Here is a 24,469-nt window from a genome sequence, read left to right on the forward strand (position 1 = left end):
GGATTTACTTGTTATATTTATTAGTAATTGAAGTAAAGGAAAATGACTTTGCGTTGTCATGGACTTTAGACTTGAGCAGCAGGCAAGTATAAATTCCTTTTGTAAACAAAACATCTGTAAACAAATGTGACAGATGAGGATAAGTGATGATTTGGTTTGATACAGCTTAAGTTACAACAGTTCACTTGTTAAAACCCTTGATTACCCAGCAGTTACGATTTCTGATATTAAGCCTCTTGGCAGAACACAGTGTATAGTGAATGTAAAAAGGAAAACATTTTTTCCATATCCAGTTTCCATAGAAATTTTCTGTAGCATGTACATCATGTGCATGTTATTTCATTCAAAATACACAAATTTAGTTTCATGATCCTTCCATAATATGCAGGTTAACATACATAAAGTTGTGTTTTTAAATACACCAAGCAGTTCATATATCTTAAACCCTGAGATTTGGAGTCTTAAGGCTTCCTTTTAATGTTGTATTTTGTAGGTGTTTTAATGTCACAACTTGTCAATTTCCACACTGGTTTTCTCGATCAGGAAGGGGTACAATGTAGAAATCTTTAGTAGTTAGCTCCTGATGCAGGGTAATATATTTAGAAGCATTCTTTGTCTGTGGGATCACAAATTTCTCTGTAAATTCACTTTTACTCATTTGCTGCTTTCCTTGTGCAGTCAGTATACTGTTAATGAATGCTAGTGCATATGTGTAGCAATTGTGGTCATGTTCTTCATACCTAGGAAAAATATCTCATTAATAAGAGTTAGCACTAATTGTTTAATCACCATGCATGAAGGCATATTTTAGTGAGTGACGTAAAGAAGCATGTATTCTCCAGGATCTGTTGCCGTTTGCTTTCATTGCTGGTGCTTAAATATGTTCTATTAATTGCAAATTGTGCTTTCCAGACAGGGATACTAGAAATTGTGAGCATAAAATCAAAAACAAACGCTGCAGACTTCAAAATAAGGAGTTTTTATTTTTTATAATGAACTTTACTTTTACTTTGTTAATCTTTGCTTTTCCCTGTGTTGTTACTCTGTTACCATGAAAAGTTCTTCCTGCAGCAGTAACATCCTGTGCCATCATACATGCTTCTTTCAGTGTGGCATTAACTTGGAAGCTTACTTAAAATCAAGCAGACTCTATCACTAACATATTATTGATACTGTTGCCATGCTGTACAGAGTGCCAGTCAAACTCCCATTTGCAAGCATTTGTACCAAGTGTGCAAGAACAGAAATACTACCTGAATAGAGTAGCCATTTAAAATGTCCTGATCTTTTTTTTTCCTTTTTTCCACTACCCAAAGCTAGGAGCACGACACCTTTATTTTTCACTGTCAGAATGTTTTTTCAGATTCTGCCAAATGTTTCATGTTGGCCAGTAACAATTTGAGTAACTTACTCCTTTCCCTCCCTGCATAGTGCTGCTTTTTCTGTTGGCCCTGTGTAACTGTATTTGATGGTCAGTCTCCTGTCTGCCATCTGCCTAATTCTCAAGCCTGTTCTGTAACTGCCTCATCCCGTGTCACTTCTCCGTTGTTCTTCCTAGCTCTGTGACTCATTCCTAGTCTCATACTGTCAGTGGCTCCATGGTTTGTGTTGCCACAGGGAATCTTCTGCAAGCCTTGCATGTCAGCCCTGGGAATTTACGAGATCTTTTTGCAAGTTCTGAGGACTTTTGCTATCAAAATCAACCCTGAGCCCAGTTCAGGATTGCTGTTTCCTCCAAAGCTCTTCTGGTTTGTTAAGGGTACTTATTTGAAGTGACATATGAGATCCCATGTAGTAAGCAAGAATTTGCTACAGTGCTGTTTACCAAAATAGTTGTCAAAAAAAAAAAAAGTAGGAGGAATTTCGAGAGGGACCATCACTGCAGTGCAAAACAATGGAAAATTTACATAGCAAAAATGCTGGATTCACTTCAGCTCAGTGTTGAATTAGGTCGCTTTGCCAGGAGGTGGCACATGGGGAAAACAGAATAAAAGCTTGTGGAAGAGATGCATGCATCTACCCACCTTCTGCCATTGCTTTTTTGACCTCAAGTTAATTTTAGTAATAACATTAAAGCACTGGGAAATGTAGAAGTGTCAAAGATAATCATAAAGCCAATAGGATTTGTGTTCTGTAGGTATTTTAAAAAAACTATTCTAGGTCAAATTCTTTCATCTCCTGTTATTAGGGAGATAATACATTATCTCTGAAAACTTATAGTCAAACACATACAGAATTGCTATAACCTGCTTTTGATTTGTTGTTTTTACGCAAGATGACATCTACTTCCATTAACTGAAACACTTCACAGAACTCTGCTCTGACAGGCTGCTTGTTAAATGTACCATTATCAACGAACAGCTCAAGGACTGGTGATTTCTGGGACAGCAGCTGCTTTGTCACCAACAGGCTTGGTGATGCAGCAGTGAATGTTTTTGCTGGGCTGCCTAACTTGCAACACCGTCATCAGGCATTAACTTGAAGGAAAGTTGCAAAAAGAACTGAACATTCTGGATGGAACATGCTGGTTCAATTCAAAATTTGTGGAAGTCTTTCTGTATGTAACTATCCAAAGCAATGTTACCAACCTGCTGGAAGAGCTACAAAAAAGCCTCATTATTTTTCCCATTTCTGACCACTGTCAGCAAAGAAGTCATCTGGAGGTAAGATCTGGGCAAGAATCCCATCAGTGTAGTCATGATTTCAGCCTTCATATCTAAATACCTCTAAAACTGTTGAACCCTAGAAGAAATTATTATAGAATTGCACCTGAATTTTTGTACTCCTGTACCCAGCAGTATACTCTTTAAAGGTAATGTTCCAGTGAAGTGTTCCTTTTCACGCAAGATTATTTTGTTGCTGAAAAGTCCCCTAAAACGTTCTCTTATTTTAGCACTTTCATAGTCCAGCTATTTAAAAGCACTTGCAGTTTAGCAAGGCCACCGGGTTTCAAGACAACCTGAAAGCATTTAGACTAGATTGTTAGCAATGTTTGTTGTGAAGGAGCTGAATGAACCACAAAAACATCATACTTCCAAAATGGAATAGCTTAATTTATCATCCCAGACTAAGTACTCTTATTACATTCACCTTTTAAACAACCTACCTGTGAGGAAGCCAGGCCTCTCCCACAGAAAATTCCTCTAGGAGCTTATCCCACTGCTGAAGAAGCTCAAACATATCTGGCTGTACTAGTGGGATACTAATGCACTGTTCCCATCCAGTTTCATCTCTGTGAATGCCTTCTTCGTCGTAGTTATACACCACTCCTGAAAACAAAGAGCAACAGATAATCAGGTAGCACCGGAGAAAATGGATTCTCATGTACTTTTCAGTGATTTTGAAAAGTAATTTTCCTTAATGCCATTCTTTGTTACTAGTTAAGATCATAGCTTCCCAACAGTGGCCTTCTATGGCTACGGAGTAGAAAATGCAGTGTTTACTTTTATCAAACAACTGTTCTTATTTTTCACAATGTGATTTTGGAGCTTTTGATAATGAAAACAACTTAAGGACAGACATGTTTCTTTTTTGAAACCTTGTAATTAAACTATTTTTCTATTAAATAAACATCTCAAATGAGATATTGCACAATGAGCTGCTCTGAGAACCTGTCACGATTGTTAATATGGCTTTTTTTTTTATTAGGGATGATTTTGGAATTAGCAAAAATATGTTTGTCAAGATTTCCTGAAAGTGTTTTCATTTGGGTGACTTGTTTTTGTTTTGATTTTTAAATAGGCTGCCTAGCTTTGTATTTCCGTGTCAGGAATACGGGTCACCTGTCAATCCCTCTGTAACTCCTCAGCATTTAGGTGGACCTGGGAGTGGTACGTGGCTTCAGTTTGAAGCTCTGTGCTCACTGCTGGAAGGCAGGATAAATTCTTGGATTTGGATTTCTTGATCTTTGTGTGATACTCTTGCAGTCCACAGCTAAGCTCCCACTTCCCATTCCTGTGGTGTGCACAAGGAAGCTTTGCACCCTTCCACAGCAAGGCATCAGCTGTGTGGGTGTTGCAGCCTGCCTTTCTACCAGGTACGAGGTGTTACGGTGGTAGAGGTGGCTTCGACATGACCCTCAGGCCGTTCCGATTACCTTAGACAGAGGGGTGCAGAGTTGCACTGGGCATAGAGGAGCGGGGCAGCGGTTTGTAAGGCAGCTACAAACTACATTTTACCGGTGGTGTTGGTTATTCCAACGTGAAGATCAGATTTCCCGTCGTATCCTCTGAAAGAGAAACAGCGTTTGGGGCTGAGCGCGGCCGCGCAGGCAGAAGTGCCCTCCCCCGGAGCAGGGCCTGCTGCTCCCGCCGCCCGGCCCCAGACGAGAAGCGGGGCCCGGGACCCTCCGAGCCGTGCGGGTGCCGCCGCCCGGCCCGGCCCGAGCCCCGCGCCCCGTACCCGAGGAAGGTGCCGGCGGAGGGCCGCAGGAGGAGGGCTCGGCGCTGCCGGTGCCCGTGGCGGAAGGGGCAGGGGAGGCGCACGGGGGCCGCGGCCAGGCCGGCGCCGCGCAGGGGGCGGCCGCAGGCGGGGCAGAGCGGCGGCGGCCGGCGGCAGAAGATGGCGGCGCCGCAGTGCCGCAGCCGCACCACGCCGGCCGCCTCCGGGGCCGCCTCCATGGCCGCCTGCGCCGTCCCGCTGCCGCCGCCCTCCCGCTGAGCGGCGCTCGCGGCCCGGCCGGGAACGCGGCCCCGGCCCCGCCTCTTCCCCCGCGGCCCAGCGGAACCGGGGCGGCGGCGGGGCGGCGGCGGGGCGGCGATGAGCACCAAGCAGGTGACCTGCAGGTGAGCGCCGCGCGGCCGGGCTGGACCCCACCCCACCGCCGAGCCGCCCGGGGCGAGGTCGGGGCGGCCGCTCCCCGCCGCTCCCCCCCCGGCCGGGCCGCGGGGCGCCCCCTGCCCTCCCCTCCCCTCCCGGCCCCTCCCCGAGGCCGCCCGGAGCTCGGGGATCCGCGGCCGGCCCGGCCGCTGCTGGAGGGGGGCCTCGGGAAGGGGCCGGGGGAAACGTCCCCGGGGGAAGGCAGCGGCTGCCGGGCTCGTCCCCACAAAATGGATTCCTGAGCGCTGAACTGCTTCCCCCCCAGGTACTACCTGCAAGGAGTGTGTCGGGAGGGAAACAAGTGCCTGTTCTCGCACGATTTGGCCACGAGCAAGTCATCTACTATCTGCAAGTATTACCAGAAGGGACAGTGTGCCTACGGAGCGCGGTGCAGGTAAAGAGCTGGCCTTCTCCTTGGAACAGCGAGCTCTGAGGGACCGGGGCTAGAAATCGCGTGCCCCCTCGGCTTTAAACCCCAGGGACTCGAAGATCAGGAAAAGATGGGACTTTCTGAACAGCAAAAAGAATGAAATACTGTATTAAGCGATGATGAGCCTTGTCTCCCACTGCTAAAGCCAGCTCATGAATACAGTATTGTAGTTTGACAATGTCTTAGCTTCAGGGATGATCTTATCCTGTAGAAACTAAACTCCAGGTTTCCCATATGTTTTCACCCCGTTCTTATTACTGTGAGAAGTATTAAATACTAAAAACAGAACTTCAGATGTGCAGCTTCACAAGAAATGGCATTTGGCAGCGTGGTTTGCTTCCCGTGTTACCACAGTGCCTGGAAGGGGGCCGTGTTTTGGCAGTGCTGTGCTGGTTTGCATGGTGGAGCTTGCAGCTGTGCTCGTGCAGATCCTAATGCAGAATTTTGAGGACTTTCAGCTCTGTCTTAGAGCAAAGTGCATTTTTTTCACGTTCCCCTAGGTTTTGTGGGAAAAGTGAACAGCTTTGCACCCTTTCCTGCAGCCTTCTGGTCAAGGCTCCTTGAGAGATCCTCCAGTAAATGCTGTGTGTTGGTGAATGTTGTTACATCCCACCAGCCTGGGGCTCCTTCACAGACAAATTCTGGCCACAGATGAGAAAAGTGTGTTTTGCACATTCACCTGACAAAAGCTGGAGGTCTCAAGGTGTTACTATGTTTGTAATAGCTTTTTTTGCAATCCTTTCTTTGGCATTGTTAATGGTATCAGAATTGGAACAGAAAACCAGACATTAGTGAGCTGCCTGACTCCCATAAGCTGCTCAGATGGAGCTGGCAGTTTGTAACGCGGCTGCTGGCTGTGCTGCTCGCTGGGAGCACCTGGCACGCCGCGAGGAGCGCGACGACAGCTGCAGCCTATGCTGCTGTTTTGCTCCAGCTGTTTTGGGACAGTTGAGGGCACGTGATGCACATAACCTACTGATGTGTATGGCAAAACTGGGCGCTAAGTACATGACCAGAAACAAATATGGAGAATATTTTTGTTCTCATCAGTAACACGGTAGCATTCAGGTGTGCCTGTGGCTTAGCTGGACCAGCCTCTGTACTGCACTGGTTGCTCCTGTTCTACTGCTAAGCGTGTTTCCATCATTTTACCAGGTGTCTTGAATCCTTCCCTATCCTGCACACAAACACTGCGTCTCCTGCCTGTAGTGTGGCAGCATGAAGTCTAAGTGTTGCTGCTTGGAAGGGGAAAACAAGATCAAAAAATGTCAGTCCTTACTGCACATCTTTTAATTTTGCTTCTCTGAGAAATGTCAGCAAACCTGTTTGTGTGGGGAGATGACGAAGATCTGATTTAATATGCACATGAATAATGTTCTTTCAGCTATGCTTGGTGTCTCTAGAGAAGAAAATCTAGGTGTGCTTTCAGAGGCATCCATTTTCTGAGACTGAGAAACTTCTAGTCTGGCCTTGAAAGAGGTCAACATTTTAGTCAGCTTCTTAAAACAACCCTTTAATTTTATTATTTTTTTTAAAAGGTAGCTAAAGTAGCTATTCAGCTTTATTTTGTTACAAAATGGACAGGGAAATTCATCAAGGGAGCTGTTCCTCTGCTGTGCCCCTGGTTTAGCTTTTGTACCACTTACTCTGTCTGTTTCTTTTGTAGGTATGATCACACCAGACTTCCTGCGTCAGGGGGTGCAGCAGCTCCTGTGCCACCTCCCCTTACATCGGCAGCGCTGCACAGCCCTCGCCAGCCTCCCGAGCACAACGCGCCGGTAATCAAGAGCAAGCTGCGTGAGACTGGCAAACGGGAAAAGAAAACACTAGTGCTCCGGGACAGAAGTGAGTAGGAGTGGTTCTGTGCTCGTCTTCAATGATGTCGTCCTCTGATCTTTATGGGAGTTGGATATTTCTTCACCTTTTTTGTTACTTGAATTTCATGGACAGCTGGAGAGGGATGCTGTAGGGCTTCCTAACTCATGAGTCCCCTTTCCTGTAAACACTTGTGCCTGTCAGTACCTTTTAGTGACAGCGTTTAACTGACCTGCTTTTAACCTGGTGTTCCCTGAGAGGGGTTTTTGGTCTGGGGTGGATTTTTTGGTAGATAGGTCAGGAATATTGTTAAAATATCCCCGCTCGTCAGATCTTTTTGTGCATTTTGTTCTCAATGAGAGGGCATTTGAAATGGTGAGAAACCTGGCTGCTTTGTGCCAGGGCACCTCTCTGTGGAGGATTGTGCCAGTGCGGAGGAACACAAGCCCCAGAGATGTCCCTCCATGCCTCGCACCCAGGGACAGGAGCTGAGGCCCCCTGTTGCCAGCACGCTGTTCCTACCCCTTATCACAGTTGCACCAATCGGGCCAGTTACCCTTATGTGAAATGGGAGGATTTTTTATCCTGCTTTTTTCATCCTGCTTGTAAACAGAAGACAGCTCAAGAGACCTTGAAATTTGTTTGTGAAAATTCTTGCGGTTTGGGAGCAAAAGAGGCTTAAGGATGAGATGACATTGAGAAGGAATTAAAAAAAAAAAAAAAAAAAAAAAAAAAAACCTGCTATTCCTTGAAAAGAAAGTACAGGAAGCTTCTTGAGCAGGTTTTGTGCTGTATCCTGTATTGTTCGTAATATGTTTCTTTTTCATAAGACCTGAGTGGCTTGAATGAAGAAAAGCAGAAGCCCAGTGCCACGAGTGATGTGGTGTGTTGCAGTGACAAAAACGATAACATGGAAATGAAGCCCCATTCGTATCTGGAAGCTATTTGCAGTGGACTGGAAGATCCTGCAGCTGGAAGTTCCTGTGCTGATGGAGAGCAGTGGTGTCCTTACGCTGCAGCAGGAGCGTGCCACTTTGGAGATCGCTGCCTTTACCTGCATGGAGACGTGTGTGAGATTTGTGGATTGCAAGTACTTCACCCTTTTGACCAAGAGCAGAGGAAGGCTCACGAGATGGTAATAGTAACGTGAAATTGCATTGGATTTGGTTTGCTTGCTGCAAGATTGGGTTTGTTTGATCTAAAATCCAAAGATGTTTTATGTAGAATAGCCTGTTGTTCCAAAGGGCTTTTGTTGTGCTGTTTTTCTGGCTATACCGTGATTCTAACAGAGGTCTGTTTAAGTATCTAGGGCTTAATTTGTAACAGCGGTGCAAATAGCTTTATACAGCAACTTCTTTTTTTCCCCTTTTCCTCCTTATGAGAAACTTGCCTGCAGTTCTGGGAGACCAGAACACCCTAAAACTCTACCAGGAAAATGTCTTTGGTGGCTTACAAGAGGTCTCAATGGTAGACTGCTGTCTTAGAGCAACCACCCTGCTGGTCTGCTGAGTCACCTCTTCAAATATCCCAGCTTGTTCAGGGCTGATTTCGGGGCAGTGTGAAACAGGGACAGACTGAACAGAGTACAAGGATTTTGGAGATGAACTTTAAGTAGGAAGGCTGGAGGGACTGGATGAGGCATTGGCTGGGTAAGGAGGGCCTTAAGAGGCTGCTCTTCCCTGTGCCCAGCCTCCAGATTTAGGTCAGAGCAGGTGAGGAACAGGAGTTTTCATTTCAAGGCTGCGGAGGAGAAAGACCACAAGCTTTAGTGGTCACTGAGTCATGGTCTCTCCAGAGCCTGGAGTAGAATCTGAGGGTTCGGAGTCTCAGTTCTTGCGCTCCCAGCGTATACTTGCAAAACGTGCTGTTGTAGGAGCTCTCATCCTGGGAGTCTGCTGATGTCTGAGCAAGCAAGAGGTAAAGCTATACAGGCACAAGCACCAGCTCACCCTGTAGTGCTGTAAGTCGGTTGATGGTCAGTACTGGGATACCATGATGAGATGCTGTAGGAAAGCCCATAATACGAGACTAATTCCTTATCTAGGGTAGAGCTTAGTACCTGGTGAATGAAGAGGGTGGCTTCAGTAACAAACAGGGTAACATCTTGAGTGTGGTATCCATTCTGGACCCAGAATTAGATGATTTTTAGGGGTATTTGAAGCATTTCCTTGTGTGATACCCGTTCCATGACAGATGAAGACAGGTGTAAATTGTGAGTGTTCAGGCAGCCTTACTTCTGATACTTCTGAAGCTGCAGAGAACATTGGAGGGCTGAGTTATGTGATCGCCCTTAAAGTAGTTAAAAATAAACAATCATTACGAAGGGTAGCAATGATGTTCTTAATCAGTGTACCTTGGTTTTCCTGTCAAATCCCTGTCATAGACACTTTTGTTTTACAAGGAACAGGCTGCTCTATGGACTACAATAACCAGTGACATCTCTCCTGTGACAGATGTGCATGGCAACATTTGAGCATGACATGGAGAAGGCCTTTGCCTTTCAGGCAAGTCAGGACAAAGTGTGCAGTATCTGCATGGAAGTGGTATATGAAAAGCCATCAGCCTCTGAGAGGAGGTTTGGGATCCTTTCCAACTGCAATCACACGTACTGTTTGTCCTGCATCCGGCAGTGGAGATGTGCCAAGCAGTTCGAGAATCCCATCATAAAGTAAGTTTGTGTTAACTAGACCGTCGTACTGTGGCCTGTGTCAGTGAGATGGGCTGTCCGGTGTGCTTTGACTTGATATGGAAATAGATATGGTCATTCCTTAGCTGTAAATATTAGCCTAGCCATTAATGAGATCTAAGCTCAGAAAATCCTGGTCAAAGTGCTGGGAAAGTGCAAGACATCAGAGTATGTCTGTGAGATGAGAAGATCAACCTCCATGTCCAGGTAGAAGACATCAGGTAAGTTTACTTGCATGCTGCAGCTCAGCATGTTGGCCCTTTTTAACTGAACCCTCTCTCACTGCATTGACAATGTGGCAAAGTGCAAACACTCAGCTGCAGAATAGCTGAGTTGACTTCTGCCCCTGCTTCCTTCACGGGAACCTGTTTGCAAAACAGTAACTCCTTCCTATGTATCTGCTGAATTACTGCATTCTTCTCTCAAATACAGCTTACTCAAGCTAAACCTCCTGTTAATCACACATCTGTATCTGAGTAAACGCCTTCATCTTCTAACTATGTAAAAAACATATTCTAAACAAATTCTTCCTTAGATGAAAGAATTTTAAACATCCAATTAGGGCAATTTCCTTTTTTTAGAATCTCTTTGAAAACTCTTTCAAGATACAAGCACGCTGAGCAAGAGGAGGGAAATATTTTAAGTCTGCTGCCAAAATAGACTTTCCTGGACAACTTTCATTATGAATTTCATTGAAGTGAAAGTTAGCTCATTAGACAGGTACTGAGACATTCCGGTTACAACAGGGAGAACAACTGTTTTTTGCAGAAACAGTGCTCTGGAATCAGGTTTGGGTGTGATTAGGTACTAATACAAATTCTCCAAAAATGTTTTTTACGTTATTCATAATAGTGAGCATACCATTTTTTTGTATAGTTACTCTAAATGACGGACTTGGATTAGTTTCAAAAGCACTGCCTGCAGAGACAAGAAGTGTTTTTATGGGACTTACAGGGAGGTATCAGGTAATAAAGGTTTTCCTAGTCTTCTTGGGGTATCAGAAGTTGCTTATTTAATTCTTGATCTTAGTTCCTAATGAATAAATCCATCTTGTGAAACCTCTAAATGAACAACTCATCAGTGCTGTAGATTTCAGATCGTATTTCAAAAGGCTTAGGGACAGTCCTTTTCCTTTATTCATCTGGTTTGGCTTTCTGCTGTATGGGAGCCGCAGCACGTTCGTAGCAGTTAGTTTATTTCTGTGTATTGGGCCTTTAGCCATGTTTCTTCAGGAACTATCTATCACTTTTGTTCAAGTCTTGAAACAAATGCAAGGCAGCACAAGCCTGACTGTGCCATTTCGGATTGTTTCAGTTGAAATAAATAAGAAATGTGCGTATGTGCTGTACTAACCCGTGAAGCTGTCTGATGCATCCGTGTGACAAACTGTCGCCCTCTCACTCAGGAGCCTGCAGTTTTGGGCTAATTTATTGAGTATCGCTTTCAGAAAGTAACAAAGCATTCCTTCTTTGTCTTGATCCATTAAGGTCTTGTCCAGAGTGCCGTGTGATATCAGAGTTTGTCATCCCTAGTGCGTATTGGGTAGAAGACCAGGAGAAGAAGAATGAGCTGATTGAAGCATTTAAGCAGGGAGTGGGGTAAGTTCATTAACTGCAGATATTATTTACATTGTCCTTAAGATACACTAAGACTTACTCAATTAAAATCCCTGTATTTTGATTATTTGGTTATTACAAACCATTCGGTAAATAACTCTTAATCTCTGTTAACGGCACACCGTTTTTATTTAGCTTAACTTTTCAGCTGTTGTGAAAGGGTCTGTTGTAGTTATAGATCAGAAGTTGCTCAAACTCATTGTGCTCTGAAATGTTGAGGCTTTGTCGTTTCACTTGCCAAAACTGGATTTGTGCAGTTTCTGCTGATCCTTTGGACGTAATTGCCTGGAAGGCTGTCAGTTATGGAGAAAACAAATAAGGAAGGAAAGCTTGATTTTTGTGATACTATCTTGAAATATGGGCTTAAAATTTCACAAGTCTTTTGTAATGGCTACTGGAAATGGAAAACACATCACTCCATTCCCTTTATTGTCTAATAAAGATTTGCCTAGTGATTGGAGCACTGGGAGACGTCTGCTAAAGTGTTGTTTTACAGCAGCTTTGCAAAGCTGTGCTTGCCTGGAATACGTACAGGTCACTTAGTTCAGGGAACAATAAGGAACCATTAACTTATCTCGTTGCTCACTCTTTTAAAGGGAAGCAAGTAGATTTATGCTTGACCCAAATGAGTCATGACTATTTTGCTAAAGGTTGTGCAGCTTTATTTTGTGACATGCACTAACTTTTAAAACTTGCCCTTTGGAGTACAAAAAAATAGGTTTAACTTAAAGCTGTAGCTGTTTACTAGCTTTTCAGCTACTTGGGAAGATTTGTCTTTGAAGTATTGTTATAACTTAGCAGCAGAATTGCTGAAAGCTGTACTATATCCATTAAATCTTTAATTCATCTTTAATCCAGCTTCTTGTTTTATCTTACAGTCAGGCAAAATACTTGAATAAAATTAATCACTTTACACTGAGGTTCTTGATACTGTTAGTTTTCAATACCCTATCGCTGGTGTGGTTTTTCACTTTAATCCTGAAGGACTTTGTGCTGAGCGTAGTAAGTTGTGCTCAATATCCTGGCTTAGGCAGTTTTTAAATGACCACACATTCTAAGTAAGGCAGGCTTTTGTTTTATTGGAATAGCACCATCAGGTAGTGTTACAAGCTAGGTTTTGGTTTTGGCTTTTGCTTTTGTATTTTGAGAATAGAAAAATGGTTTTTGCTTTAAGTGTTTGGCTAAGACTAATGTGTTGTGTTGTACCTAAGCATCTCTGTATCAAAGAGGTCTTACAAATAGATCTCTTGGCAGTCAGTTTAAGTTTGAGGATGTAGTATTACACAGAATGAAAAAATGCTGATAAGATGTTCACTGAAGGGGAGTCTGAGCTCAGAGCAGGGGGTCGTCCCAGCACAAACCCGTTCTGATTCATATGCCAGCACAGAAAGAAACAAGCCAAACTTAGAAAACTGGAAGTCACAGATCACTTGTGTTCTAACCCAAGACAAATTAATTGTTTTTAATGCATGGCCTGATTTTTTTTTTTTTGTGGTGGTGTTTGTTTCTTGTTATTGTTGAGCTTTCTTCTCCCTTCAGTTGCTATTTAGGAGGCTGTATTTAGGACTTAGAGCTCAGTTTCATCACTATGTGCATATTAAGTTTGCATATAAGTTCAGTTGCAAATTCTCTGTAGCTTCACCTTCAGATATTTTTCATGGTAGAACAACACACCAAACTCCACCCCATCCCTAGTAATGCCTTTATAAAAAAAAATGCTATGTCACTACAACAACTTAGTTGAACACCAAAGCTGATGGAAACTTAAATTAATAAAGTATTGTCACGGAACTTCTAAAGGAGATGATGCGAGGAACTGGTTCATAAAAACTAAGCAGTAGAAAGCGACAGATTTTGTTCATGGGAATCAAAACATATCTGTGCAGGATGGATGGCATTCTTTGAACATCCTTCACTTCCGATGTCTTAAGATTTTTTTATTATTATTATTATTCTTTAACTTATGATGCTGCTCTTTTATGTATTTCTTTGTTCATGTTTAGTTTTCTTTCCCATCTATTGAACTGTTACCAGTTAACATACCAAGAGTTTTGGTCTCATATTTAACAGTAGTACTCTGCATTATGGAATACGATGAGATAAGTAAGCCATGGAAAATGAACTCTATCTGCTTCCAAACTCACTGAAGGCAATAACTCTCTCTTCTAATTCAATCAGAAAAAAACCCTGCAAGTACTTTGAACAAGGGAAAGGAACCTGTCCATTTGGAGGAAAGTGTCTTTACCTTCATGCCTATCCAGATGGGACACGAGCTGAACCTGAAAAACCAAGGAAACAGCTCAGCTCTGAGGGGACTGTGCGGGTAAGGGAATACTCCAGTCATTTGAAATTGAAAACACTCTTTGAATGTGAAGTGTACCACTTAAATGTGTTCTGTGTAATGCATGGCCTTAAGAGAAGTAGAGAAAACATCCCCCAGTTTTCCTTGAGGCAGAGGTTTGTTGTTAGGGAGAGAGGGCACCTTTCATTTAATAGCAAAAATTTATCTTTTTTAACCAGTGCTTCTCATTGCAGACCTCTCTACAAACAAACAAACCACTTACAGCTTTCACTTTTAGTACAATTAAAAACTACTCTCACTTGCCTGCAAGTAGCCATCATTGAGACCAGCTAAGATGGTTAAAGCCTTCTCAGAAACTCATCGTGCCTTGGCCCCGCCATCCTGAATGGTCAAGACAGGCCTAATTATTTTAATACTATTTAGATATTAGATACAGCTCATTAATGCTGCCCAGTCTGACATAAACTATTATTTACACAGTAACACTGAACAGACTAGTTGTCACTTAAATTAACAGCAAATATTGCTGTTTTAAGTCTCAAGTTCAGCTTTTTTTTGTTTTTAATGAGGAAAGAGGACTGATAAAGCCAGATATTTTAATTGAACTATGTCAAGCTAAATAAGATTTTTTTTTTCTATCGCAGTTCTTCAATTCCGTTCGTCTGTGGGACTTTATTGAAGACAGAGAAAGTAGGACTGTGACCAGCACAGATGATCAAGTAACAGAACTTGGAGAACTTTTCATGCACCTTTCTGGGGCTGATGAGGATTCTGCTACTTCTCAATAAAGGCAACTAAAGGTGCACTCTTTGGTAGCAATCCAGCTATTTATTTAGCGATGGTTTTACTTATTACAGCACAGTTAGAATGAATGTGCCCTGTGGTTTACTTGTGCAGTCCTGGTAAAGTTTTCAGATAGTTTTTTGTATGGCAACAGAAAAACTAAAATATATTTAAAAAGTTAAACTGATTGCATGGAAAAAAATCCCTTAATACCAAGAGGATTCTCTTCCTCTTTGGCCTAACATATGCTGTCTTGTAAATTGAGTGGTAATGTTAAATATGACTCTTCTCTTGCCGTTTAAAGCATAAGCTGTTAAAAACTGTTGCTAAAGCTGTTTAGGGTGCTTTTTTTTTCCCCGCTAAATCAACTAAAACGTATATCTACAAAAACCCACTAGGAATTATGATGAGTGTAGCTTCTCCTTTCTTACAGAAGGGATTTAAGAGCTAATACATTATACCTCAAAGTACTTAGAATTCAGAAAAAGTTTTCTGTATTCTTACAGCGAGTGTTTCAGGAATGGGGCATGGACATTGCCTGTCTGTCGAAGACCGTACAAGTTCGACCATACAAGTTCAGTTCCTACCATTGTTTTAAAATAATGAAGCGTATAGTGGCAGGAAATGCCTCCTGGAGCACCTGTTGTAAAGCAAATACAATTGTACTATATCCAGGCAGAGAGCAGTAGTACTAATACTGGAGTTAAAAACGTACAGTTAAATTAATCTTACAGCACAAACCGGACATTACACACTGCATAATGAGAATAAGTAGATAACTTTCAGTATTAATTGCAACAGTAATGACTTTTTTTCCAAATGTATTTAACTTGAAGGGAAAACCTTGATTCAGGTTAAATGAAGTAGCTAAAATTGAATGAGGTAACTAAATAATTTTATATCAGTGATCTTACAGTTCATATCTATACAACATTAAATAATTTCAGTCACAAAAGAAACAATTAGTCTTAACCACTACTTATCTTAACTGTGTGGGGAGTAGATATTTAGCCTTTTCCATCTCCATGTATTTCTAGGATTCTGAGACACATCCTTCTCAGTCTCAGCCCCATTTCCATGTACCTTCCATCCCCAGTTGCAGCCAGCAGATGCTGTTACTAAAAGCACAGGGAGAAGCTCCAACATTTATTACTTTTAAGTGTGGCGGTTCTGTAGGAGGACTGTCCCCAGCTGCTGATTTGCCTTTTCTGATTAAGTGCAACACTGATAATAGAGGGCCAGAAAGTTACATATTAAAGCACATCTCTTCTGAGCCAATTGAATTGTTACTGAATTGGTTTTTTCTTTAAAAATTTAATTCATGTTTGAGTTGCAAAAGCTTTATGATTCACTTTAAGTTCTGTTTTTTTAATTACACTTTGAGCAGAAGTAATTTACAGTATGGTTGTGCAATTTGTAAGAGGTTATTTCTGCTAAGTCATTTGTATTAACTTTGCAGTTAAACTTTGTTCTGGACTATCTTTTAAATGGCTAGTGACTGGCTTTTAAATGGCTACTGAGCATTAATACACTGAGTACAAGCAAAGTTTTTTTTTTTATTTTTTTTTTTTTTCCAAGCAAGTTCAGCATGCAATTTTAAAATGACGTACAGGGCTAATTTTACTGATAAGTTTATGAGGAGACTGCATGGCTTTGAAAGGCTGCTCATCAGTGTAGAAAATATTTAAAGACAAACATTTCAGGAAACGTGATTATTGACACAACAAAAATTGTTGTGACACAAAGTATATTTAGAGGCATTTGTGCAAAAAACCTTTTGTCTCAGCATGGCACCTTGAGCACTACTTTGATGATCTGAAACTAGAATCTGTGTCAGTGTCATAAAGCAAACAGCAGGAACCTTGATCTGGTATTCAAAATTTTTTAAATAGTACCAGATTACTTACTCCAGGATTATCTGCTTCATCTGCTGTTTGGCATTTCTGGGTCAAAACTAAATCCGAGAAGCATCTGGGATAAAAGTACTAGTTTTCTGTAAGGGTTCCAACAGAACAGGGAGAAATCCCATCTCTGCTGGCTAACAGTTCCCTCAAATTGAACAGGCAAATCTTGGTCTCTGTTGTGATCTAGGAAACATAACTTCTGCGTATTTCCACGCTAATTGTTAACAATGCTTACTGTGAAGCTAGTCCTTAGCTTGTAAACATGTATAACTACTTACCGTTCAACTTCCTTTTTAGAAGTGGCATTTGAAGGCACAAGTGATGGTCTTAATCTAGTATGTCATATTACAATATAATTCTTCATCACTAATTACTTACAGAGATGAAGAAAAATAAGTACCTCTAAGAGCAATGCAGTTCTGTAAGATGAATATTCAAGAGCTCCAGCCCAGCCATACTTTCTACCCTAAAATACTTGCACCCTTTAGCCTCACTGCTGAAGCTTTTTTTTCAGCCATTCATGCTTTTTTTTTTTGAGAGAAATATTTCAGTGGTGACATACACAAAAAAAAAAAAAAACAACAATGGAAAGGATATTCTTTACCTTAAAGTTAAACAAGACATTCCTGATTTACTTTGCTACATGAAAACAAACTGGGAAAACAAAAATCTGAAATTTAAAAAGGTAACTTGTTTTTCAAAACTACCTAGGGATTACATAAAGGGAACTTTTAATGTAAGAGCAGTAAGACAAACTCACACCTTTTTAAATTCTTCATTTTACAGCTTTCAAAATCTAATGCTACACCTAATACTGCTTCAGAATAATCCTCTTGCTTTTATCAAGAATGTTTTTTAGTTTTTCCAGAGACACATAACCTGTTTTTAAAAAGTAGGAGTTAATGGTTCCTCTTTTGGAATTCAGTGCTAAGGTAAGAGCAGCTTTCCACTTCTTTTTATCCTTCTTAAACTTTTTCAAATTAAAATGAAGGTAAAATGAGAGACAAAGGACATTTAGAGAGGGCTACGTTTAAATACCAAGAACATTAATAAAAAGCATGCAGAACTATACAGGACTGTTTTCATCAGTCCTAAACATGAATTTTGTCATCATTCTCAATTATAAGGGTGGAAATATTATTCCCTAGGAAATAATGTTATGCTGATATTCTGAGGACAAAGTCTAAATATTTTTATGGTAGTACCTTTCTGGCGTACGTACTTCGAATTCCTTTCTTTCATAATTGCTTTGTGTTTTGTTTTTGTTTGCTGAAAATTAGAAGCTGAAATGTCTATTTTGACATTACAGGCAGTTACGAGTTGCATATGGAAGATGTCAAAATTTATGACAAAACAAATCATCTCCATTTTGTCTAACAAAGTTTAGAGGCAGCAGTTTAGACTGAGATAACAGTGGTTCCATTTCCTCACTAGACCTTGTACGTGGATACTAACCCCATACTTACAAAGCACATAAAATCCCAAGAATGGAAATTTGGCTTCCATTAATGAACATACTTGAAAAGAATGCTATTTATGAGTAATTCTTAGATTAAACCACCGATTTCTTGTCACCTGCATATCAGCCAAGAGAAAACACGCACTACCTAAGCAAAAAAACAGGCTTACAGAAGATGAAACACAGAGCAAAAATGGTGCAGTTAAGTAGCTTGATAGTGTATCAGTATAGGTATGTTAAAAAGTAGACTCTGTTGAAAGATTATTACAGTAGAATAAAAACCATATTGTAATGCAAGTGATCAGAAACTGATAGGTTGTCATATCATGTACGTTTTACCTGTTTTTACCATTTTTACTGGTACAGTAGTATCTGTCCTAAGAACTTTTAAAAATTGTTATTTTTCTGAACTTTTCAGATCTACACGTATGTGTCAGAACTATTGCTTACTATATTAAATGATGACATTGAATCTTAAACCTAAAATTTAATTTATTTTATTAAAATAAGATAATCAGAGGAACCTTGGCTTACAATAAATGCATTTTCTCAGGAGCAATAAAAACAAAATTAAAACCCAAATCAGCAAGAAAAACTGTGTATGCTCAGTTTCCTCTTGATAGTGCATCTCTGACAGCTTCAGATGGGATGAAAACTATGCTCATTTCGCAGAAGTATACTGATACTGTTAATTAGCCTTTTATCAGCCACAAAAGCCTGTCTTTCTGCACTTACCACCTCATTGGGCTGCAAGAAACAAGTCAATAGTACCAAAATAAGCTGCTTAAGTTACTGAGGATGACCATAGCAAGACTGGCTAGCTTCCTTCTCTGAGCAGTACAGTTTAGAATATACTCCATTCCTTTGCAAGAGTTTGTCTTCTATGTGCAAAACTATTGCAAAACTATTTTGTGTTGAATTAGCATTTTAACTTATTTCATTGGCTTGATGAAAGCTCTTAGGCAGGAGCTGATTTCCACAAAGTTTTTTTTTTTTTTTTTCCTCTTCCCTCAGTCTTGTTTGCAGATATCCATTTCCAGCAAAACTCCCCCGACTTGAAGTGGCAGATGGCCTGGGGCAATCAAAGAGCACCAAAACGCATTATCTTTCCTCAAATGCCAAGTCGAGCCATCCTTGCTGTAAAAAACACCAATTTATCAGCAGATTTAAATCAATCCAGAAACACTGCCGAAGAAACATCCATCTCTTCTGTGTATGGGAAAAATAAGGCTCAAGTGCATCTATTAAAAAAATAGTAATAGACCTCTTGATTTATAGTCTGTTAACTATCCCAGTAAAAGAAACTGTAGAAAAAGGCAATGTGGAGCTGTGTCCCCGCAGGATAAGAACTGCAGACATCCTTAGCAGCTTGCTCTTAAAACTGGGATGTGGATAATCCTGCTGGCACTGATCCTGTACACCGAGGCATTAAAAGCACAACTTCTGTTACTTGTTTCTTTCCCATCACTGGAGAGAATAAGGGAAGGGGAGCACGATCCTAAAAAACAGGTAGTCTTGTGGATGTTAATGTGCACGAATTTATGTCCTCTGTATGCGCTGCACGATGCAGAGATGGTTCAGAAGCACTCCGGTTGATTTTGGGTAAAGAATGTTGCAACAATTCAATGGAAGACAGTATCTGAGGGAAATGCACATAAAATGAAAAGAGACGTTAGAGCTGCATCTCTTTCTAATTAAGTCTTACACCTTCATTTGATAAGCACCTTCTCCGCTTTAAGCATCTCCCTAAGAACAACAATACATTTTGTAGAGACACTGTAAAGAATACTTTGGCAATGTGCCAGTGTGAACAACTGACCTCTGCCATATGTTTTTATTGCTACGGGGAGTCTCAGAAGAAGAGGGAAGGATAAGTCTCATTATTTCATTGATATTACAATCAATATGCAAATTTGCATGGGGAAAAGAATTCTTCTTCTGCACAGGGAAAGAACTGCATCCTCCGCCTAATCATCTGTTTAGACAACCAAATTTAGAAAGAGGTTTTCAACACCCAAAGTTACACTTAAATGTAACAGCAAGATGTTTTTAAAAAATCTGCTGTTATTCAATTCCAGGTATTTAATGAGTACAAAAAAATGTACCTTCATCATCCTCACAGTGACAGAACAAGGGTCAAGTATGCTTTGTAAAAATAACAAAAACTGGCGCGTGAATTTAAATCCCCTAGTGAGTTTTATTTGCTTGTACAAAGTTGTGGGGAAGGAAAATTGGAATGGTCTCTTATTTCAGTGCAGGGTTGAGGGAAATTAATGTACAAACAATTTTTTTTTTGCTTTTCTCTGAAATGGTTCAGGTATTGCAAGCAAATTGTTCTAATGTCAGTCTAACATGCCTTCAGTCAGCACGCATATTATTTTTAATGATTTTGTACATAATTCCTTTAAATCAGAATTATAAACTGCACAAGGGAGCTGGGTTGCTAAAGGTACATGTGAACAAACACAAAAAGAGAAAGCATGCCACACTATTCCTGCATCTACCTTCAGTTTCTAAACCAAGGCTTGTATCCATCTAGAATGTTTTGTGTGCTAATGGCTATTTATAAAATACTTTGAAACTGTTATCTGCAGAAAAACAAAACACTTACTTGTGGAAACAAGGGTCTTTCTTCCCTAACTTTCTTCAAACAATCTGCTACAAGCCTCTTCATTGCTTTGGGGCAGTTCTTATACAATTTACTGAGGTCTGGAGAAGCATACCCTCGGCCAACCATGAAAATAATCTAAAAAAGAACAAGTAAATAGCAGAAAATCAAAGCTGTAAAAGTTGTTTCACTGATTGAAAGTTCTAGTGTACCAAAATGATCGAACATGAGCACCACAGGCAAACACACCAGCACAGAAAAAAGCACACCATGTAGATTTTTCCCAGTCAGTTAACTGAAACAATGGTCTTGCTCTTGTACAGTGTAGGACGTAATTAGAGTGACACTGTGATTTATAATATGCCAAGAAGTGAAGGCACTGCTGCATTTAGAACAGAACAGGACATAGTACGTGCCACGGCAATTTCCTTGAGTTGAAGTCTACAAGTGCCAAATGATCCTCACTCAACTTGAGCAGTTACAAGCAGACAGTTTGGCACAACAGCTTCATCGGTCACTAGAGCTGTATTTTCAGGTATCTCAGTAAAATATATCTGCAAAAGCCGACATACAGCTATCAAGTGGAAAAGAGCTCATGACAACTAATCATAACGATTGCAGCATAAACAAAAAGAGGGTTGTTTACTGTTTACTAAGAAATAGTGTTGGAAAACACATTTTCTGTTTTAGTCCAAGTTAGTGGGTCTTCGCTGAGATTCTATCCGATTTCCAGTAACCTTAATAGCTAACTGTGAAGTACTGGTAAGCCTATCACCTAGTAAAATGGTGTAGGTTTTGTTGGTTAAAGTTGGGTTGGTTTGTTCGCAGTTGCCTTTTTTTTTTTTTTTTTTCCTTTTTGGGGGGGGTGAGGGGAAGGGGGGGGGGTATTCTTTTGTTTTTAAGCAGGACTACTTGTGCTATTATTTCTTCTTCAAGTTAAGTTAGCTCCAAAAAAAGTCCATATAAAGTTGCTAAAATAAGGTCAAATTCCCCAGGCTGTATTCCATCCTTCCCACAAAACTTATTTGAGCAGTAAGTGTCACATGTTTTGTGACAGTGCTGATCATTAAAGCTTGCACAGAATTTCAATGTGATTAATTAAAACACATTCCCATATCACAGTTTGTAGACAGCTTTTAAAACAACAACACACGTCTTTAACTGAACTGGCTTCTCCTACTTGGAACAGATGATAAACACAATAGGGGAAAAACCAGTGGTTTGTGTCTCCCCCCCAGCTCACTATTAGATCTTCATTTAACATAGCAAACAAACAAAAAACAAAGCAACAGAAAAACTGAGGATCAGCAAAACAGTGATCAAAAAGATCTAGGAGTTTTAAGTTCATGCCCTTCAGAGAAAAAAAGTTTTCAATAATGAATTATCTCTACACTTGCTAAGCAAAAAAAAAAAAAGCATTTATCTAAAGAGAATGCAGTTGAGGTTTCAATCCTTGATGTGCCTCTTCAGCTGTTAACTGACTGGGTAAGAATACAACCTCGTGAAGACTAAATCACGGGGCACTTAAAATATTTATAAACAATTTTTTTTCTGGAGTAACTGTCATTATCAATATTTAAGTAAATATTCAACTACACAGATTTACTGCTGAAACAAACTATGTTGTAAACAACATTCCAATTGGTGTCTTGCATTTGTCCTTATCTTACATCTCTTTAGGAAAAGTCAAAAATCATGCCTAGAAATAAAGTGCAGTATTCTGAAGATTGCTTCTTACCTGATCTCGGTTGTTTATGTGGGAGTACGGCAACTCTCCTGTCATTAGTTCATATAATACTATTCCATAGGAGTAGACATCTGACTGGAAACTAAACGGGTTACTGTCCTGCATCCGTATCACTTCTGGTGCCTTTAGAAGGAGAAAAGAAACAAATTTAAAGCATTAATGGAGTATTAAAAGTATTAATTAAAAGTATTAATGGAGCTTTGAAACAGACAAGTGGAAGGTACAATGGAAAGCAGAGGAGTTCAGAAATAGTTAGTGAACAAAGGTAAAACTCAGAGATCTTGAGGTATCCTAAGTTCAGTCAGTGTTATTCTGCATCTTACAAATATATATATATATACACACACACACACAATTGAGTGTAAACAAAAAACCAACAATTGAATTCGATGAGCATTTTGCCATTATATTTGCAATATATAGTTTTTTTTTCCTTTATCTCTTACATACAACTGAAAATGATTTTCTCACTGTCAGTTTTAAAACAAGTATAGATGTTAAAAGGGAAAGACACCTGCCTGACAAGAATGCTATTTGTTGTGTAAGAAGTTCCAAAATATTACCTGCAAGTCAAGCCACACACGTGCAAATAATGGACTTAAAAAATAAAATACAGAAAGAAAAACGCCTAAAGCTGTGCTGCCTAAACTGTTCAGGTTCCTTCCAGCAGACTTGCTCCTACGGCTCCAGAGAAACCAGGGCACTCAGCCCACACCTGACCAGGCACAGGCACAGAGCCCCCGGTTCTGCTGACAGCCAGGGCTGGGGAATGAGGATGAGGAGTTCCCATGCTGAGAGCCTTCTACATCAGGCACGCTGCCACGAGTTAGAAGAACCGATCGATGCTCTCTTCCACCCAGAAGCATTCAAGCCCCTATCTCACACTTCAGGAAGTGTCAATGGCAATAGGCAGTTTGGCACAAGAACATTTTTCTGCTCCTCCTAAACTTACGAGAAAGTACTTCTGAAGAAAATAGTTCAGGCAATATGGAAGCAAAAAGAATACCAGTGGTTAGAGCATCTGCAAGAAAAGCGACCTTTTCCCCACCTGCTCCAAGGACTAGTTCCCAGGGCATTCGTGATACCAGTAGGCATTTCAAATGGACATGCAGTTTTATTCTTCTGTTAACAGAACTCACATCCTTTCTCCAACAAAACCTAAATGCTCCCAAATTCTTTTGTTAAACATTTAACCACATTCAATCTATTTATCCATTAAAAAAACCTTGAGCAGGCAAGTAATAGAGGCCTAAATATAAAATTGTCATACAGACTAAATTGCTTGAAAAATTGATACTAAAACATTTACATAAAATAAAAAATAGCATATATTGAAGATTATGGAAGAAATGCAAGAGCACTCATCTTTGCAAAGCAAAGTAAAATTATGATGCTAACAAACAAAAAAATGTTGACTGATTTAGTGAAACAATGCATAAACCATCAAAGCATCTTTCCTGTTAACTAAGACTTTTTCCCCTAAAGAAGTCCCTCAGAAGTACTGAACAAAGCACTACATAAAAGTACCACAGTACGACAAAAACTCAGATCATATCAACTTTCAAGGAAACAGAATTGATCTCCTTTATATGTGATGACAAGTCAGCAAGATGGTCTGTAACTGATTAAAATGAAAAAACTGCAAAAAGCAAAAAATGCATTTTTTTTTCCCTCCAAGCTGTTTTATGTATATAGGCATACTGTTGTGTGTTAATTTTAAGTATCTTATTATCTTATGGAAGTTATAAGGAGCTTTTTAAAAAAAAAAAACACATTGATTTTGTAACTTGGTTTCAGGTTCTTTGCGCATTTTCTGTCACAAACAAATCTTGGCCAAGTATCCTGGTATTCTTAATGAACACTTCCTGCCTTTTCTCAAAATACAAATACCCAAGTAACAATGAAGGCTGCTAGGAATTAAAAAAAAATAAAATAAAAAGGAAAACCTGTTTCAAGTAACACCTGCAAGTCATTCAGCATTAAGGATCTGAAGATTTAATATGTACAAATACGTAGCACTCAGCAAGTCATTTCTAATTGGTAACACTTCTATGAAGCATATACCACAAGTGTTGCTACCTGGGAGCTACAAAATACTGTTAATTAAGCCACATTCTGAATCTAAATAAATTGTACAGTATTAACAAAAATGGGTCAAGTGAAACTACAACAGCATATTTATGGAATATTGGTGCTAAACAGGACATCCTTGTCTAATTTTAACGATGCTTTTTAACTTGGTAACTGGCACTGCTCAATTATTCCATTTACTCTATTCAAGTCATGTACCTGAAAAGTTGC

At 40.3% G+C, this 24,469-nt stretch overlaps 3 protein-coding genes across 15 annotated transcripts in view; 1 reads left to right on the forward strand and 2 right to left on the reverse strand.

Moving 5' to 3' along the window:
* Window positions 1–4,619, reverse strand: MKRN2OS (MKRN2 opposite strand; the record flags this gene model as incomplete). Its single annotated transcript, XM_080605830.1, has 4 exons — window positions 1–740; window positions 3,107–3,269; window positions 4,179–4,228; window positions 4,402–4,619. 4 exons carry the CDS (start codon window positions 4,617–4,619, stop codon window positions 515–517), a joined length of 657 nt encoding a protein of 218 aa, XP_080461956.1. The 3' UTR covers window positions 1–514.
* Window positions 4,620–4,634: 15 nt separating this feature from the next.
* On the forward strand, window positions 4,635–19,262 carry MKRN2 (makorin ring finger protein 2). Of its 4 annotated transcripts, XR_013955467.1 has the most exons (10): window positions 4,635–4,784; window positions 5,084–5,212; window positions 6,915–7,093; window positions 7,894–8,198; window positions 9,517–9,731; window positions 11,237–11,347; window positions 13,544–13,688; window positions 14,312–14,467; window positions 17,141–17,286; window positions 18,828–19,262. XR_013955467.1 is itself a non-coding variant. In XM_080605825.1 (9 exons), exons 1-8 carry the CDS (start codon window positions 4,759–4,761, stop codon window positions 14,453–14,455), a joined length of 1,254 nt encoding a protein of 417 aa, XP_080461951.1. In that variant the 5' UTR covers window positions 4,635–4,758; the 3' UTR covers window positions 14,456–14,467; window positions 17,141–19,262. The 4 variants fall into 4 exon arrangements, 3 of the variants coding, with proteins under 3 accessions (XP_080461951.1, XP_080461952.1, XP_080461950.1); XM_080605825.1 differs by having other exon boundaries at window positions 17,141–19,262; XM_080605826.1 differs by lacking the exon at window positions 17,141–17,286.
* The window catches only part of RAF1 (Raf-1 proto-oncogene, serine/threonine kinase), a 69,987-nt gene continuing 63,812 nt past the window's right edge, over window positions 18,295–24,469 (reverse strand). For all 10 annotated transcript variants that reach the window (XM_080605810.1, XM_080605808.1, XM_080605815.1 and 7 more), the window contains 3 exons: window positions 22,160–22,291; window positions 20,425–20,559; window positions 18,295–19,452 (listed from right to left, as the gene is read on the reverse strand). In XM_080605810.1, coding sequence (XP_080461936.1) covers window positions 19,312–19,452; window positions 20,425–20,559; window positions 22,160–22,291 — 408 coding nt within the window. In that variant the 3' untranslated portion in view covers window positions 18,295–19,311. The remainder of the gene's footprint in view (window positions 19,453–20,424; window positions 20,560–22,159; window positions 22,292–24,469) is intronic.

This window comes from Anser brachyrhynchus, assembly GCF_964034855.1.
Source record: "Anser brachyrhynchus genome assembly, chromosome: 10".
NCBI classification, from domain to species: Eukaryota; Metazoa; Chordata; class Aves; order Anseriformes; family Anatidae; genus Anser; species Anser brachyrhynchus.